This window comes from Marmota monax, unplaced genomic scaffold, assembly GCF_021218885.2.
Source record: "Marmota monax isolate L192 unplaced genomic scaffold, Marmota_monax_Labrador192_F-V1.1 WCK01_AAM20220418_F8-fsc00098, whole genome shotgun sequence".
In the NCBI taxonomy this organism is placed as follows: domain Eukaryota; kingdom Metazoa; phylum Chordata; class Mammalia; order Rodentia; family Sciuridae; genus Marmota; species Marmota monax.
In genome coordinates this window covers 5,270,046-5,287,292 of record NW_026694639.1, presented here as the reverse complement: position 1 = coordinate 5,287,292, position 17,247 = coordinate 5,270,046, and the positions used below count along the sequence as shown (strand labels likewise).

At 39.8% G+C, this 17,247-nt stretch overlaps 1 protein-coding gene across 1 annotated transcript in view; it reads left to right on the top strand.

Annotated features, from left to right (window-relative positions):
- Positions 1-2,668: 2,668 nt before the first annotated feature.
- Mrc1 (mannose receptor C-type 1) overlaps positions 2,669-17,247 on the top strand; it is a 93,178-nt gene continuing 78,599 nt past the window's right edge. Inside the window, exons 1-2 of the mRNA XM_046423046.2 lie at positions 2,669-2,880; positions 15,257-15,658. Coding sequence (XP_046279002.1) covers positions 2,820-2,880; positions 15,257-15,658 — 463 coding nt within the window. The 5' untranslated portion in view covers positions 2,669-2,819. The remainder of the gene's footprint in view (positions 2,881-15,256; positions 15,659-17,247) is intronic.

Genomic DNA, 17,247 nt, shown 5'->3' with positions numbered 1-17,247 from the left:
GGCATGCACCACCATGCCTGTCTTGCAGTAAAACTTTTTAAAATTAAGGTATGTACATATTATAGACAGAAAGTTATTACACATGTAATACAGTAGATTGTCAATATAACTTCTATGGGCACTAGGGAATGAAACATTTTGTGGGACTTGGCTTTCTTATGATATTCACTCTTGCTGTGGTCTGGAACTGAGCCTCATATCTCCAATGTAAGCCTGTGACAGGTTACCACAGAATTTGTTGAGCTAATTTTCTTGGTACTATTTCAGAACAAAGCAGAACCTAAGTTCATCATCTATGTAACTGAATGGGTATGAGGTGACTGACGTTTGAGAAAGAGAAAGTTTGAGAGGAAATGAAATAGTTTAGCAATCGTCTTTCCAAAAAGAAATGAGAATTTCCTTTTATTTTGGCTTGAAGAAATGCCTAGGTGAAAAATCACCATTCACAGCTAACCAAAAACCAGAACCAAAACTTAGTTGAAGGGTATGAGGAGGAGGGCAAAGGTTGGATTTTTAAAAATTGAGGTAAAACATATAGCATAAAATTTACCATTGTAAACTTTTTGTTTTCTTTCTTTCTTTCTTTCTTTTCTTTTCTTTTTTTTTGGGGGGGGGTACCAGGTGTTGAACCCAGGGGCACTTAACCACAGAGCCACATCCTCAGGCCTTTTTGATATTTTATTAGAGACAGGGTCTCACTGAGCTGCTTAGGGCCTTGCTAAGTTGCTGAGGCTGGCTTTGAACTCAAGATCCTCTTACCTCAGCTCCTTCTAGCCACTGTGATTACAGGCATGTGCTACTGCATCTACCTTAATTTCCTTTTCTAATTTTTCAATACACAGCTGCTTGAGGAATGAGGAATGAGGGATGGAGGATGGTAGCAGCAAGTGAAAAGTTAAAGTTCACTGAAATTCACCAGCCTCTTTATTACTTTCTCCCTTGGATGCTCTAAATTTTTGAGATAAGGCTATAGAATTACAAGGTCCTTCAGACAGTTCCTGCCAGTCCTATGGTTATTTAGGTAGAGGGATTGATTCCTGAACTTCCTACTCTATCATCATCTGAAATATGATTCCTTTAAGAGTTGATTTATTTTTTTGCCTTGGTCTGATCATCTCTTGAAGCATGGCAAAACTTTGTTTCAATAAGGTCAAGGTCATGGGCAAATATTTTTGTGTGACAGTTGGCTTTATTTTGCTTACTGATTGTGATTTTTAATTATACAAATGACACACTTGTTTAATTTTTAAAGACAGAAGGTAAGTGTAGATATGATTTACTTAAATTATCTTTCCTTCTGAAATCAACACGAATCTAAGTTAGGAAAAAAGATATTTGAAGGGTATATGAGTTATTTATGTTTAAAAGTCACAAATGATTCATTTAAAATATTTTAAATCCAAATCAGTGAAACAGTGTTTGAGAATGAAACATTGTTGTTTCATCTGTTCTATTTTGCAGGCTTTTTTTTTTTGATCAGTCAAGTCATACATTGTCACCATCTTTTCCTGTCAGAATAATCTTAAATCAAGCATGCTAAAAACAAACAAACAAACAAACAAACAAAAAACAAAGAAAGCACTGTATCACAATTTTTATTAGGAAGTAAAGCTTATAATTTTATCACAAAGACAGTGAATCTTGGAGATAAACCATTTAAAAATTCAAAAAATACGTTGTTTTCTGTAGCTTTCTTTTGAATTACTAACACACACACTTCAGTTACCAGTGGGCTATCTTGTCATTACTATGTTTCAAAATGTTCTTAATTCTTGTTTTACTCCTGAAAAATAACAAAATAGGTGTTTGGAGAGGGGGTTAATATTGTGCTGAATGAAAGATCTTTTGACCTTTGTATTTTAAGAAGAATTTCATTTGTTAAGAAACCAATACACATCTTCAGACCAAAAGACCAGATTTTCTTCCAGCAAGAGGACGCTTCTGAACAAGAAGAGGGCCATGATGTCTGAAACTGGGCAGCAAGGCTGTATGGTAAACCCTTTGCCACTATTTTCTCTGGCTCTCTAGAAAAAGACTTCTAGAATTTTCTCCCTCTGGGCCTCCCTGGGGTCCCATCTTAGATTGAGCTTCTTTTTCACCTTTCTCCTGATTAGAGGAGGAAAACTCTACCTGAACTGTGTCTTTTGAAGCTTTCCAAGAAGAAGAAGAAATGAGGAGGAGCAGGAGGAAGAAGGAGGAGAAGGAGGAGGGGAAGGAAAGAAAAGAGAGAGAGAAACTCTAAGCACAGGATATAGAGAATAAGGGGGGTCAGTGTCAACCCTTAGGTGCCAGTTTCCACCATGAAACCGTCCCCTTCAGAGCCTGCTATGTCTGTCTCCGGGGTGGAGGCTTGTGCCCAAGGCCCAGGTGATGGCCCGCAGCGTGGCCCAGCCAGCTCTGCCGCAGGAGGCGGAGGTCCGGGAGGTTTCACTTCTCCCCTCCGGCAGGCCAGGCCTGGCTGCTCACTTCTCACTCTGGCCTCCCTCCTCCCCCATGGTCACCCTTCTCCTACACGTGCGCCTTTGTCCCCTTCCCCCTGTGCCTGCTCTTCTCAGAAGTTAGCTTACGAAGCAAAGTTGTAACTTTGAATTCCTGTTTTTCTAGCCACCCTCATGTGACAGGATATCTCCTTATTGGAGGTTTTTCCTAAATTCAGGAGCCCTTTAAAAGGGACGGCTTCCTCTGTCCTCCTTTTCGGCTGAGCATCTCTAAGAACCTGGACCAAACAGGGGCCCTAGCTGTTTTATTTCTTTTCTTTCTTCTTCTTCTTTTTTCACGTCCTCTTCTCCATCAGTGGATGAAAGGATCAACTCTGGGCCATGAGTCTGTCCCTATTCCTGGTTTTTGTCTCTGTCATTCCCGTTGCTGTGCAGCTATTGGGTAAGTCTGCGCTGCGGTGGGGAACTTCCAATGTAGGGTTCTGTGACACAGCCTCCATCTGGGGTTAAATGAACACCTGAGTCCTGTCAATACCCGTGAGAGGAGGCACCCACAGCCCCAGGCAGCACCAGGTTCTGCTGCAACTTATGGCCCCAGCCGGCCGCTGGTAGCTGGAGGAAGGGGTTGCTGGTGCTGTCTGGCCCGCAGCCCCCCACCCCCATCTAGCAGGTCCCTCTCTTTTGCAGGCATTCCTCTCTGTTTTATCCGTGCAAGGATTTCCTGTTCTGGGTTTGCTCCTTCTCTTTTTCCATGTACGCTCTTGACATCTCACTCCCAACAAATATCTTGGAAGTGTCTCTGGCTGAGAGGAAGAGGCAAAGGCTTCCCCTATCCCAGGCCTTAGGAGAGGACGAGGGAGAATCCCAAAGTAGATTCCATGTCACTTGTACTCATTTTTTTTTTCCTGTGAACCATTTGAATCATTCGTAGTTTTGATTGCCTTGAAGCGGGTTCTTGTCTGTATTCTACTTGTTCTAAGTGTCTCATAAGTGGATTTATTGGGGTTTTTACTTATTACTCTTTGTCTGAAGATGAATGACTACATCAGGGATGGATTCAGAGCTTATCAGATTCCCAAAGACATTGTTAAGTCTTTCTACTTCTCTAGACTCAGCCTGTTTAAGAAAATTCTCAGCCTGGGAGAATTTTCATTCCTTTCTGTTTTGAGATGATATACAAGGGATTTCAAATTTGATTTTTTTTTTTGGTTCCTTATTTGCCTTTGTTCCTGTCAATCAACTAACACTGAGTGCAGTTTGTGTAGGTATCCTCTCCCTACCTGCTGGGACTGTGGGCAAGAAGCTCCCCAGGGAGAGAGAATCTGATAAAAGAAAATGCTAAATTCTAAAAAGCCTTAAGTGCAGGGATTATCAAAACACAAGCAAAGACAATATGCTTTGTGCCCTGCCTCTGCCACTTGCTAGCTGTGTGACCTTGGGCAAGTGATTTATGACTTGTGCTTTAGTTTGGACAATGATATTTCCTGCCCCATGAGTTGTGGTGATTCAATGAGTTAAAATATGTTTGTTTAGAAAGGAGTACAGTCCATAGTAAATGCTTCATGAGCATCTGCTATTAAAAGCAGCAACACCCCCTCCGCCACAATAGTAATCAATTGTCCAATAAGTCCAAAGCAGTATATTAAGCATTTAAAGGAAAAGTTTCTCAAGAAAAAAAAATTGCTGAAAAGAAATTCCTGGAGCTGAAGGAGCCAGGGCGACAAAACATTTCTCTCAATTAATCCTGGGTGCTGGAGAAGGGGCTGCTTAACCCAGCCATGAAAAGACTGTAGTGTAGGTGAGGACTTATCCCGTCTCTCCATCTCTTCCAAGATATCTGTCTTGGGCAAGAGGATTAAAATAGTCTTCAAGGTTAAAGGTAAAAACTCAAATAGTAAAACTCTTCTAAGGATTGTGCTCTCTCAAGCAGAGGAATTTGCTGAAGAATAGCATGTTCCTTGTCACTGAAGGTCTTTGGACAGATGCTGGATGAACAATTCACAGGCAGTTTATGAGATCTGGTCTCTGTAAGCAGACATAGTTCAGTAGAAACACAGTTCAATAGAAACATTTATTTCACGATGAAGCCACATTCCTAAAAAGAATAAGTGAAATTATTTTATGAATATATTCTATTTAAACCCAATATATCTAAAATATTATCACCTCAATTTAGCTAACACAAAAATCATGGGGATCATTCCACATCCATTTTCAAAATTAACTCTTTAAAATCTGACGTTTATCATCCACTACTTGCCGTATGTCTTGACTGGCACTATTGTCATTCAGAGTGTATGACAGTCACATGGAGCTGCTGCCGTGCATCTTGGGCAGCACAGATACAACCCCTAGTTTTCTTTGAAATGATTCAATGCTTTTGGAGCAAGCAGTGTTTCTCAATTTTCATAGGAATGCTTCTCTTCTTGAGACAGCAGGATGACTTCCTCTGAGTAATATCTTCCTCTTTGCGGGCACAGATATTGGGAGACAGAGGGAGGTACTGAAATCTGTTTACTTAGAGAATTAAAACCTAATAAGCAATAAAAGGGGAGGTTCAGAAGCCCTTCCAGATTTTTGTTGTTGTTATTTTACTCAACAGCCTGTGATCCTTGTTTTACCTTCCCTTGCTCCAAGTAGCACACGACCACAGGATTCTGATAAAAGCAGAGCACCTGCTTAGCTGGCAGCAGACTGAAGGATATGTGACTTCTCAGGACCTCTTTCCCTGGCTTCCTACCCATGGGAGGGTCTCCCTATTTCTGGTTGGTTTATTTCCTTTCAACCTCCAAGTCAGCTTTCTACTCCATTAGCCCCGTAAGGTCACAGTGGGCTGATGCCAATGGACAGGCCGGTTGTACCCTGAGGAGCCCAGGGAGGTGAGCAGAGGGTGCCCTGGTTACTCTTCTTGCCCTGTTATCTCCCAGACTTCATTGCCACTGTAGGCCTCAGTGGGTTATAACCCTAGGAGAGACGCTCTGAGAGTTGCTCAGACACCGAGGTTGGACCACAGCAGTGTTGAACTTGGAAATGGGAGGGTTTGGCTCCTGGAAGTGCTGTGCTGGTATACTTAACAACTGGTTTTCAGAAGAAAGAAAGCCTCAATTTGACTTGGGGTATTTACTGATTTTCATGGTGTATGCATTCTCATGATGGTTGATGTCAAATTACAACATGGTGACATATAAGGAAGAGTTGGGGAGAAATGACAGCCAGCTTTTGGGGATGGTGTTACAGGGCAACACGGAACCTTTCCAGGCTCTGAGGATGCAGCTGAAACAGGGAACCAAGTGGTATGAAGAAGCTTAGAACCAGGGTTAATCATGAAAATGAAATGGAGTCTTGGTATGAGAGAGAAACCATGGCATTATGTCATTAAAGCAAGAAGCAACTTGGGAATGATGTTTTGAATCATCATTTTACAGACGAGGCAGCAGGTTTAGCAAGGCAAATGTCCAGAAGGTCACCATTTGGCAGGTAGAGGCAAACCTAGGACCTTACCCTCAGCTCCCTTTAGACTTGCTGTAATGTAAGACCAAACGAATGCAGATCAAATTACCCCTGTGGTACAGGCAGGGAGCTCGCAGTGGGTAGGAGTCGATCCAATTGTGATTTTGACATTGATACCTTGCTAATTTGTGTAATCCTCATATTCTTCCTACTTCAGATTCCTCATCTAAATGCTAAGGGAGATGATTACTGTCATAGCACCAATTCTCACAACCACTCTTGGAAACCTGGGTTTCAGCATAGACATGTCTTGCAATATTAATCTTTAAGTGTATTTTATTTTTCATTATTCTCAATTAAGTAGAAGAGAAAAACCTCCTCCTCACCCCGACTTGCACACCTTTTTCAGGGCTAGTATTCGGAAGTCTGTGCTAATATCCAGACCTGGGACAGCTAGCTAGATCTGATTTTGGATGGTTAAGTGTAATTTTGGGTTTAATGTAACCGTAGAATTAACTTAGGCCCCAGGGGCCCCTAAAAATCACATAAAGCAGATGGGAAGGTGGGAAGGTGCCACACTCTACCTTTTACTAGATGACAAAACAGAGGCTCAGAAGAGTAAATGGGTTGCTGAGGTCTACATGCCGGGAAGGACAAGAGAAACTCTTGATCTTGCTTTTTTGACTCAGGCTAAGAGGTAGAAGTAATTTATCATCGGGATTGTGTTACTTAGAGAAAATACAAATGTGGCTCAAAACAATAGCACCTTAAAAGAAAGACTTAGATCTCTGTGTTTGTTTCAGTTATTTTTTAGCTTTTTATTTAAAAAAGGGGATAGGGAGGGAATTAATACTTATCAAGTGCTTACTGTGTACATCAGGAGCTTTACCCACTTTCTCTCATAGAAGTTCACTCATCTAGAAGACACTCTCAGAAGACCTTATTATGCCCATTTCACCGATTAGGAAATTGAGGCTAGAATGGTGAGTTTAACTAAGGCAGCACAGCTAAGAAAAGGTGGGACCAGAATTTGATTCCAAGTCTGCCAACTCTAAAGCTGGAAACCGGAGGTCTCTGTTGCCTGCATTCTTCTCTTTCTCTTTCTGGGCTGCTGCATGAGCCCACTTGTTGTCTCAAATTTCATCTTGTTCAGAACCCATTTCACACTGTGTTCAAGACTGATTTCCCCAAAGTTAGTGATAGTAATAATAAACAACACAGATGGAGCAATTTCTGTGTCAGGATCTGTCCTAGGCACTTTGTTTAGATTATCTCATTTAATCCTTTCAGCAATGAATAGGACCTGTTATCACCCCTGTATTGTACATATAGGAAAATGAAAGCACAGAGTTGTACTAAAACTTGACCAAGGTCTCACAGCCTGTGAGCAGAGGGATCTGGTTATCTGGTAAACAAACACTGAAGCTCCGATGGATCGTGTCCAGGTAGACAGGATACAGAACATTAGTTCATTAGCATGGGTGTGTGTGGAAGAAGATAGAGAAGAATAGAGTCAACTTCCTAACCTGCAAGGTTTGTCTGTCCTCAAGCTGGGGGTGAGGCTGGATTCTGAAGTTGATACAGGAGGAGAGGAGAGGAGAATGAGCAGGAGGGAGGAGGCGAGGTCAGCAGTGGGAGAGAGGCCTCTTCCAGTGAGATAGATGGAGTGCATGACCCAGGGAAATCCATATTTGGGGGGAAGTGGGAGTGACCTTGGAAAAGTCTCATCACCTCTATTTCCTCCCTGAGATCAGAATCTAGTTCATATTTGATCCTCCCCAAATGGCCAAAGGCAGTGACATGAATGAGTAGGTTCTGTGAATATCTGTGCATGAATGAATGAAAGATCAAGGTGAAAATCTGAGTCAATCTGCAGGTTTGATGTTGCTAACCCTGATACCATGACTATTCCACTTCTCCCCTTCCCCCAGCACCTGGCAAAGCCCTTCATATGGTGTATGAATTGCACTTTTCACTCAAATTGTTTTTTTGGGGGGAGTCATTGTAGATTTTACATTTGTTTAGTGAGGCTAATGGACAATGTAGATTCTTCTAGAAGATGACATCTGACAGCTGAACTGTGAGTTGAAGTCAATTAGTTTTGTAGGGAGGAGGCCCCAGGAAGCATTGTCAGGGAATGGGGAAGTGAGACAGGGAGGGAAAGTGTGTTGACAAGCCAGTGACCACTGTAGACCAGAGGAGCTCAGATGTGCTGGGGCCCTCTGGGTGACAGTGTGCAATATGTGCCTCTGTGTCATCCCATACGAGGTGCAGGGCATGGGGAGAGTTCATCAATTCCCATGAGCCACCAGCAAAGGAGGCTCATAAGGGGCCTTCGTCCTCTGACCCCTCTAGTCTGGTGTGTGTGCAGGCCTAGGGGGACCTAATGGACAAAAGCAGTCCCAGGCCAAAAGATGTGGTGCTGGCATTTTGGGAGAGAGGCCACCATGACTGAAATAGCAAGGCCAAGGAGAAGGAAGGGGGTTCTGACAGTTCCTGCTCCAGAATTCTTGCTTATCTTTTTCTTCTTCAGTTTTTCTTTCTTCCAGAAGTGATTTTCTCATGTTTTAACATCAGCATTTTATTTGTTTACAGTGAAGAAAGTCTAAAAGTACATTAGAAACTATATCAAATAGCAGTTATATTCCTAAATACTCACCTCTTATTTTGTTTTACTTGGTACCAGGGATTGAATTCAGGGGCACTTAGCCACTAAGCCACATCTTCATCCCTTTTTCATATTTTATTTAGAGACAGGGTTTCACTGAGTTTCTTAGTGTCTTGCTAAGTTGCTGAGGGTGGCTTTAAACTTGCGATCCTCCTGCCTCAGCCTCCCAAATTGCTGGGATTACAGGTGTGTGCCATCGCCCTCGGCTCTCGCCTTTTATATCCTAAGTTTCTTTACTGGTAGATTTAGAAATGTAATTACTTGTTTTATGTTAATGGATATAATTTTAAATTATGTTAAAACTTGCCTAATAGAAAGTTTGTCTCCAATAATATTGGATATTTTGATCTTCATTTACTTTTTAAAAATTTATATATGACAGAATGCATTACAATTCTTGTTACACATATAGAGCACATCTTTTCATATCTCTGGTTTTATACACAGTATATTCACACCAATTTGTGTCTTCATACCTGTACTTTGGATAATAATGATCATCACATTCCACCATCATTAATAATCCCATGCCCCTCCCTTCCCCTCCTACCCCTCTGCCCTGTCTAGAGTTCCTCTAGTCCTCCCATGCTCCCGCTCCCTATCCCACTACGAATCAGCCTCCTTATATCAAAGAAAACATTTGGCATTTTTTTTTGGGGGGGGATTGGCTAACTTCACTTAACATTATCTTCTCTAACTCCATCCATGGACCTGCAAATGCCATGATTTTATTCTCTTTTATTGCTGAGTAATATTCCATTGTGTATATATGCCACATTTTTTTAATCCATTCATCTGTAGAAGGGCATCTAGGTTGGCTTCACAACCTTCAGTTACTTTTAACCTGAGCTAATTGATTGGAATTTATCACATTGTTCTGGATATAGTTTTGCTCTTCCTGTTTCTGTCCTGGGAATAATCACCGTGGAGTGTGTGCTTGGTGTGGGCAGGGAACTTGTCTTTGGTTTGTCCTTGAATTGTCATTAGCACAGTGCCTGGCACACAGTAGTTGTTTGATAAATACTTGTTGAAAAGTAAATATGAGACTGTATAGTGTAGTTAAGGCGGAGGGATAATCTAATTCCATAAATTTTTAATGTGTAAATATTAAAAAAGGAAATTCATATATTAGGTACCATAAATGAGATTGCTGAGAAATGAGTATAGCTATTCCACTGTCATTTGTTCCACTTTGCAGTATTTCTATTACAGAAGGATAATTAGGATGTTTATAACTGTTACATTGGTGTGGTGAGGAGTGACAAAAATGTGGCAAGTTGCTTTTGGGTCAAGGCCGGAAGTGTACTTTCAGAGGAAGAAGTATAGCATTTTACATCTGATACATTTCACAGAGACAATGATAAAAGTCAAACGACATGCTGATGATTTGGGGAGAATCATAATGCATGAAATGTATCACCGCGGTGTGATAATTTTACATTTCCTTGTATTGTCTGACAAAGGCAATATCGAACTTGCACTGCTTCCTAATGTCAAAAGATAAGCAAAGGAAACGAGTAGATAAGTGTGCACTGAAATAGAAATCTTTCATTTCAAGTACTCTTTTCATAAGTACAAATGTTCGTAAATTGCTCTACGAGAAAAAAATAAACTTTCAGGTAAAACCCTCGTTTTAAATAGACCCACAATCATGTATGCATTATTAAATAAAATAATTCACTAGAGTTACTAGTCAAGGTGCTTCAGATTTAATAAATATTGTTCCATTCATTTAATAAATATTTGTTAAGAGACAATCTGTGCTTTCCAAAGAGAGACTCCAGTGCCAAAACAGAAAGATCAAGTTTTTCTTTCTCATGGCATTTACCTGGCAGGGGAGGGATACAGACAAAACAGGTAAATAAATGAAAGAAAGAGAATATATCATAAGATACTTATGGATATTATAGAGAAAATAGAAGAGAGGAGGGAAAACTAGCTAGTAAGGTAATCTGCAGGAACTTTAAAAAGCATCTCCAAAAAAGGAACTCAAAATATGAAGTTACTAAAGTGGAAATGAGCCTGGAGTGTTTGAGGAAGAGAAAGGCAGTGTGGTTGGAAGGTGGTGAGTGAGAGTACGAGTGGTGAGAGGAGGTGAGGGCAGAGGGACCACAGGGCTGGAGCATGCCTTCTCTAGAAGGCTGTGATGTGGAAGTCAGATGGCTTCTTCCTGGGTGCATTGGTACCACTCTCAAGGGGTTTCTATTGTTGGAAAATGAACTTCAGTTAGGAGCAAAGTCTCCTCCCAGCCCCAAACCCTCTCCATAAAGGTGGAAGAGAAAGAAAACACTTTGATTATTGAGTAAGCATGCAGCCAAAGTGTGATGTGCAGTCACAGGCGATCCAATAAGGAGACTCAACAATTATGTCATTGGGATCTGCTTAACATTATGTTAAGCAAAATAAGCCAAACTCAGAAAGTCAAGGGTGGTGTTTTTTCTCCTACGTGGAAGCTAGAGAGGAAAAAGGAAAAGAAACGTGGCAGGTGGCAGGAGGATGGAAATCTCTCGGAAATCAAAGGTAGATAGAGGAAGGAGACCAAGGGGAGGGAGGAGGGAAGGAAAAGGGAAATAACTGGGGAATACCACTGGCCAAATCATATTGTATATTGTTCATATATGAATATATAACAGTTAATCTCACCATTATATATATATCTTTTATATGGTTCAGTGGATTCAACCATTTCATGGGGGTAGGTTTTGCAATATGGACTCAGGGACCAAGTCAGGCCCACATCCTTTAAGGAAACAGGGAGTTCAGGTGTTATCTTCCTTGATGATTCCATTCCAAAGAAATGGTAAGAGTGTAGCAAGACCATGGTAGCTTGGTGTAGGTTGGTGACCATGAAGTTGGAGAGAAGAGAATGGATGAAGGCTTATGTATTAGAGTCAGGGTTTGGCAGAGGAATAGCGTGTGTGTGTGTGTGTGTGTGTGTGTGTGTGTGAGAGAGAGAGAGAGAGAGAGAGAGAGAGAGAGAGAAGGGCATGCAGCAGGCTTATTTGAGGAAATGGCACATACAGTTTTGGATGCCAAAAAATCCAAAATCGACAGGCTAGAAACTCAGAAAAGAGCTTATATGTTTTAGTCAGCTTTCCATGACTAAAGCAAAGTACTTGAGATAATCAACTTATAAAGAGAAGGTTTATTTTAGCTCACAGTTTTGGAAGCTCCAACCTACAATTGATTAGATTCATTGTTTTGGGCCTGTGGTGAGGCAGCACATCATGGTGGGAGTGCCCTGCAAAGCAAAAGCTCTCACTTCATGGCCAGGGAGCATAAAAGAGAGAGGGGAAGGGACCTTTAAGAGAACATTCCCAGTGACCTAAGGAGCACCCATAAGGCCCTACCTCCTAAAGCATTTGCTATCTCCCAGAAGTAACACCCTGCAGATCAAATCTTTAACTCATGGGCCTTTAGAGACCGTTCAAGATCCAAACTGTAGCAGACTCCAAAGGCAATATAGAGGTAGAAATCCCTCTTCCTCAAGGAATTTCTTTGGTTTGTTTTCTCTTAAGGTCTTCATTATCATTGGATGTAGTCCACCCACATTATGGAGGGTGATCTAATTTACTAAAAATCTCTTGATTAAAATGATGATCTTAGAAGAAGATCTCACAGCAAAATTCAGATTGGTGTTTGATCCAATATCTGATTACCATGACCCCACCAAGTTGATATAGACAATTAGCCATCAAGCCGTATTTTGAGTTACCATTAATAGATTCAGTTATTGTCCTGGAACAAGAGGGAAAAGTGAAAATCTGGGTTGAACCCTAGGGTTTTTAGTTTATGAATCTGGGTGTCTAGTGGTGCTATTAAGAAAAGGTATTTTGGATTTTTATTCATTAAATACGACCATAGTTAAAATAGAATTAAGTTGAAGCTACAGATGAAAATTAAGCACCCAGCAGCTCAGAAGACTGAGGCAGGAGAATTGCAAGTTCAAAGCCAGTCTCAGCAATTTAGTGAGGCCCTAAGCAATTTAGCTAGACCCTGTGTCAAAATTAAAAAGAAAAAGGGCTGGGGATGTGGCTCAATGATTAAGCACCACTGGGTTCAATCCCTGATACCAAAATAAAATAAAATAAACGTCAAATAAGTGTAAATCTCTTTCAGAAACACTAGTCATGCATTGACTTGTATGCACCTAACCTTATGTGGCTGTTTACCACTTGGATTGCTGACCAAGTGTGGCCAGTTTATTAGTGTTTGGATTGCTGACCAAATTTGTCCGGTTAATTAGTGTTTGCAACAACATAATAAAAATGGCTGAACTATGAAATGGAAGATATATTTATTATTAACAATGAGATATTACTGAGCAAAGCCATCTGAGAAGTCAAAGACAAGTTCAGATAGGAAAATGGCAGAGGGACTAGTCAAAATGAATCAAAGTAAGTTTCAGAATTCATTACTGATTTATTCAGCTTTGCATTGCTGTGGCCCAAAGACCTGACAAGAGCAACTTAGAGGAAAAGTTTACTTTGGCTCTTGTTTCAGAGGTTCAGTCCATGGTCAGCTGACTTCATAATTCTGGGCCTGAGATGAAGGAGAACATCATGGGGAAGGGTGTGGCAGAGGAAAGCAGCTCAGGACATGGCAGCTAGGGAGCAGAGAGAGAGAGAGAGAGAGAGAGAGAGAGAGAGAAAACGTGAGAGCCTTGTTCACCAAGAACATAAACACCAAACCCTAGTAACCTACTTCCTCCAGCCACAACCCACCTGCATACAGTTACCACCCAGTTAACCCATATCAGTGGACTAATCCAGTGATCAGGTTACAATTTGCATAATCTAATTACTTCACTTCTGAACAATCTTGCATCGTCTCACACATGAGCTTTGGGGGACACCTCATATCTAAACCATAACAATTACCTTTGTAGACTGGGGGAGACCAAATTTGCATTTGTGTGTGGTAAATGACCATAGTAACTTTTTCAAAAAGGAGGTTTATATTTTCCTATGTCCTATTTTTTTATTTTGAACAAGGCACCATGTTATTCAATTTTTAATTTTATGGCCAAGGCAGGAAGTCACATGAGGGCGTGGGCAGCAAGAAAATGAGATGAAGCATGGGCAGGAGTTCTGCTGGTCTGGAGGTTGTGGGGTGAGATTTGGTCAGATATGGCAGGTTCCGCTGATGCATGTCTCCACAGACACCAACAGAAGCAGGTATTCTAAAAAACCATGAGGAAGAGCTGAGGAACTCAGGCAGCAGTTCTAAGTAGCACAGAATTAGGATCCCAGGTCGTACACAGACAAGAGGTCTCCAGCAAGTGTGGGCAAGAGCAGATGGAGGAATGTGCCTGATCTCTTGAGACTGAGGTTCATCATAAGCTTTAAGTCCAAAGATCCAGATCCTTTGAAAGATTTTGGAGTGCAGGTGGTGCTAACCTCACTGGACAGTTGATCCTAGTCAATGTGTTGTGGCTTGTGAAAACAGAGGAAGATCTAGTGGTACTAATCTTTGTTTTATTTCACTGGGATGATTAGATTAAAAACAGTGAGCTCCTTTATCCAGACTCTCAAAAATCTGCCCAAACTACCAGCTCATTTTGAAAGTACCATGCAAAAATCAATAGAAGCCATTTTGGAAGACTTCAAAGAAGTGTTTAATTTGTATTGATTTCTTTTCATTTGTACATTATTTAAAAAGAAAAAAGAAAAATCTTGACATGAATTCAATTTTGATTTAAAAGAAAAAAAAATATGCTTACCAGATATTTTTTTTCTTTCCTTTTTTTAACAAGAGGAAGTCCTGTTTTGCTAGCTAGCAGCTATGTGCTATAAGTAAAAGCTTTCTATACACATTTCTTTAAATCATCAGTTTCAAATTATCAGCACAAAATACATTGTTAAACTTACTGATGTAAAATATTGTCTCAAATGAATCTTTTATTGAAAAGGTCACAAATAATAATTAAATATATTTTTGTATCTTTTTGCTATAAAAAGGTATAGACATTAAAATGTAAGTTAACAATACAGAAGCTCTAGATACTAAATCTTTTAGTGACCTATCATGGGGAGAGAAAAAATAATAATAAAAACAAAATAAAACAAAAAAAATTGTTGTGTTAGCGTGACCTGGACTACCAAGAAAAACACTTCAAAAATTTGGAGAACAAAATTATATATTTGATTTTATATGATTTGTAAAGTAAAATATTTTTTAAAATTAAAAAGCTCCTAATGCTATCACTAGAATATATATATATATATATATATATATATATATATATATATATATATATATATATGCTTCAAAAATGGTTAGGATGTGTCACACTTAAAAATCCTGGTTTAGGTCATATATGTATCAATTTTAAAGCTTATCATATTTGATTATGCACATTTTCTTTTCTCAGATTTGTATTAATTTTTCTGTTGTCTGCCCTTCATGTTCCCTCCACTGCCATTCCTGAGCATTTAAGGAGAGCCTTTTCCTAAGGCCCCTGATAATGATCAGGCCATCTTGAGGACACCAGCTACAGGTGCTAACTCTGGGGGACCCTTCAGGCTCATCCGTCCCTCTGCCTTCCTGGAAGCCCAGGGAGAAAACAAGCTGGCTCAGGGTATGATGACCTTCAGGACTTTTCCTGTCATCATGAATCTTTATTGGGAGCTTTGGACCTAAAATATTGTCCTCTTTCTGTGGATTCACTCACAAATGCTTTCCTTCTTCTTGTTGACAGACACTAGGCAGTTTTTAATCTATAATGAGGATCACAAGCGCTGTGTGGAAGCAATAAATCCCAGTGCAGTCCAAACTGCAGTATGCAACCCGAATGCTGAATCACAGAAGTTCCGATGGGTATCCGAATCCCAGGTTATGAGTGTTGCTTTTAAATTATGCTTGGGGGTGCCATCCAAAACGGATTGGGTTCCTGTCACTCTATTTGCCTGTGACTCGAAAAGCCAACTTCAGAAATGGGAGTGCAAAAATGACACACTTTTTGGGATCAAGGATGAAGATTTGTTTTTCAACTATGGCAATAGACAAGAAAAGAATATTATGCTTTACAAGGGATCTGGTTTATGGAGCAGATGGAAGATCTATGGAACCACAGATCATCTATGCTCTAGAGGTTATGAAGGTAAGAGACTTGGAATTTTTTAATCTTTGTGTTCAATTTCTTTCATCCTCGTAGTTGGAATCGAAGCAAATGAACATGTTATTGTATGGTCTGTAGTAGAAATATTAATTGATCACTTTCTTTATGTTTTGAATTATTCTATGTTTTTGAAGAACATGATAGTGATTAAATGTGAAATAAATTCTCAGCTTTCCATTTTCTGTCCAGATAAAGAGGAGAGGAGAGTAATACTTACACTATTTGTAATTAATAGGAAAGCATTTCTTTTGAATTTCTCTAAATTACATATATTTTAAAACAATGGGGTATGGTTTTTAGAAAACAATTTTCACTATAAGCTTTGATCCCAAACCTCCTATTCAATATTATAAGGCTGTAGTGATGAAAACTTCTAACCAAACTTTCCTTTTCCTTTTATGTAAGTTATTCCCAGAGATTCCTCAGAACAATGTTCTTCACAAATTTAGATTGCCTAAAGTGAAATTTTGGTGAATTACTTGACAGTTTGGATTCCTAAATGTTTCCAATTCATTTTGTCATCCTTTGGTTATTTAGATACTATGATATACAGATTGAACAAAACTGAGGACTTACTTATAAATTAACAGGCAACACATTTAGTTAACTCAGAAAGTGGTAGCAGGAGTAAGGTGGGAACATTTTTTGTAGTTGGTTTCTTGAACTTTTGAAGAATAAGTAAGATCGGAGTATTTTGTCTTCCCTTATCTTGGCTAAATTTTATTCTCTGATAGTTGCACAGAAACAAAACAATACAAAGAACTTGAAACCTTTTGCAAAGGCTGGTTTCTTGAGTTAGTTGATGTTATAACCCCATTTCATTTAGATACTTGGTTACTGTGAAGAGTTATCTAGAACAACCTCAAGGTCAGAGAAGGAACATGTCCTTGGGAACAAGAGACAGTTATTTTCAAAATTACTTTGTTACTGGGATGGCTAAGATGAGTTGAATGTAACTTATCACAGCCAAGACAGAGCATAGAATAAATTCTGTTCTTTGTGAGAAGATAATTTCTCAGCTTTCCATTTTCTGTCCAGATAAAAAGGAGAGGAGAGTATAATTGAGGGATGGTGAAAGTAGAGCTCAGAGAAAAAGCTATTCCATAGCACTGATTGGCCATGATGTAGATTTAGAAATTTTAAGAGAGGCAACCTAAGCAACACAGCCCTCCAGGACAAACCCCATAGAAAATTAAAGGGCAGGACAAGGAAGAATCAAATTTAAGAGGGTCAAATTCCACAGAAGAGACTACTGTGTTAATTGAGGATTCAATTTGAAAATCGGTGCTAAGACATCATCAGACATTTTATTGTAAAATACAGTAGCATACTCCCCTCTCATCTTTTCTCCCTTTACTTCCAGAAAAATATCCATAGGGTTTAGGAGAGAGGTCCTCTTACATTAATATGTTTTAAGAAATTATTTGGGAAGTTGGTTAACAATGCAGATCCCAAGCTTCCTTTCCCAGTCAGATTCTGCATTAGTATATAAGGGCAAGGGCCCAGGAAACTTTTGAATTATTTCTATAAAGACCTGGGTGATTCTGATGCAAATGGTCCATTGATCACAT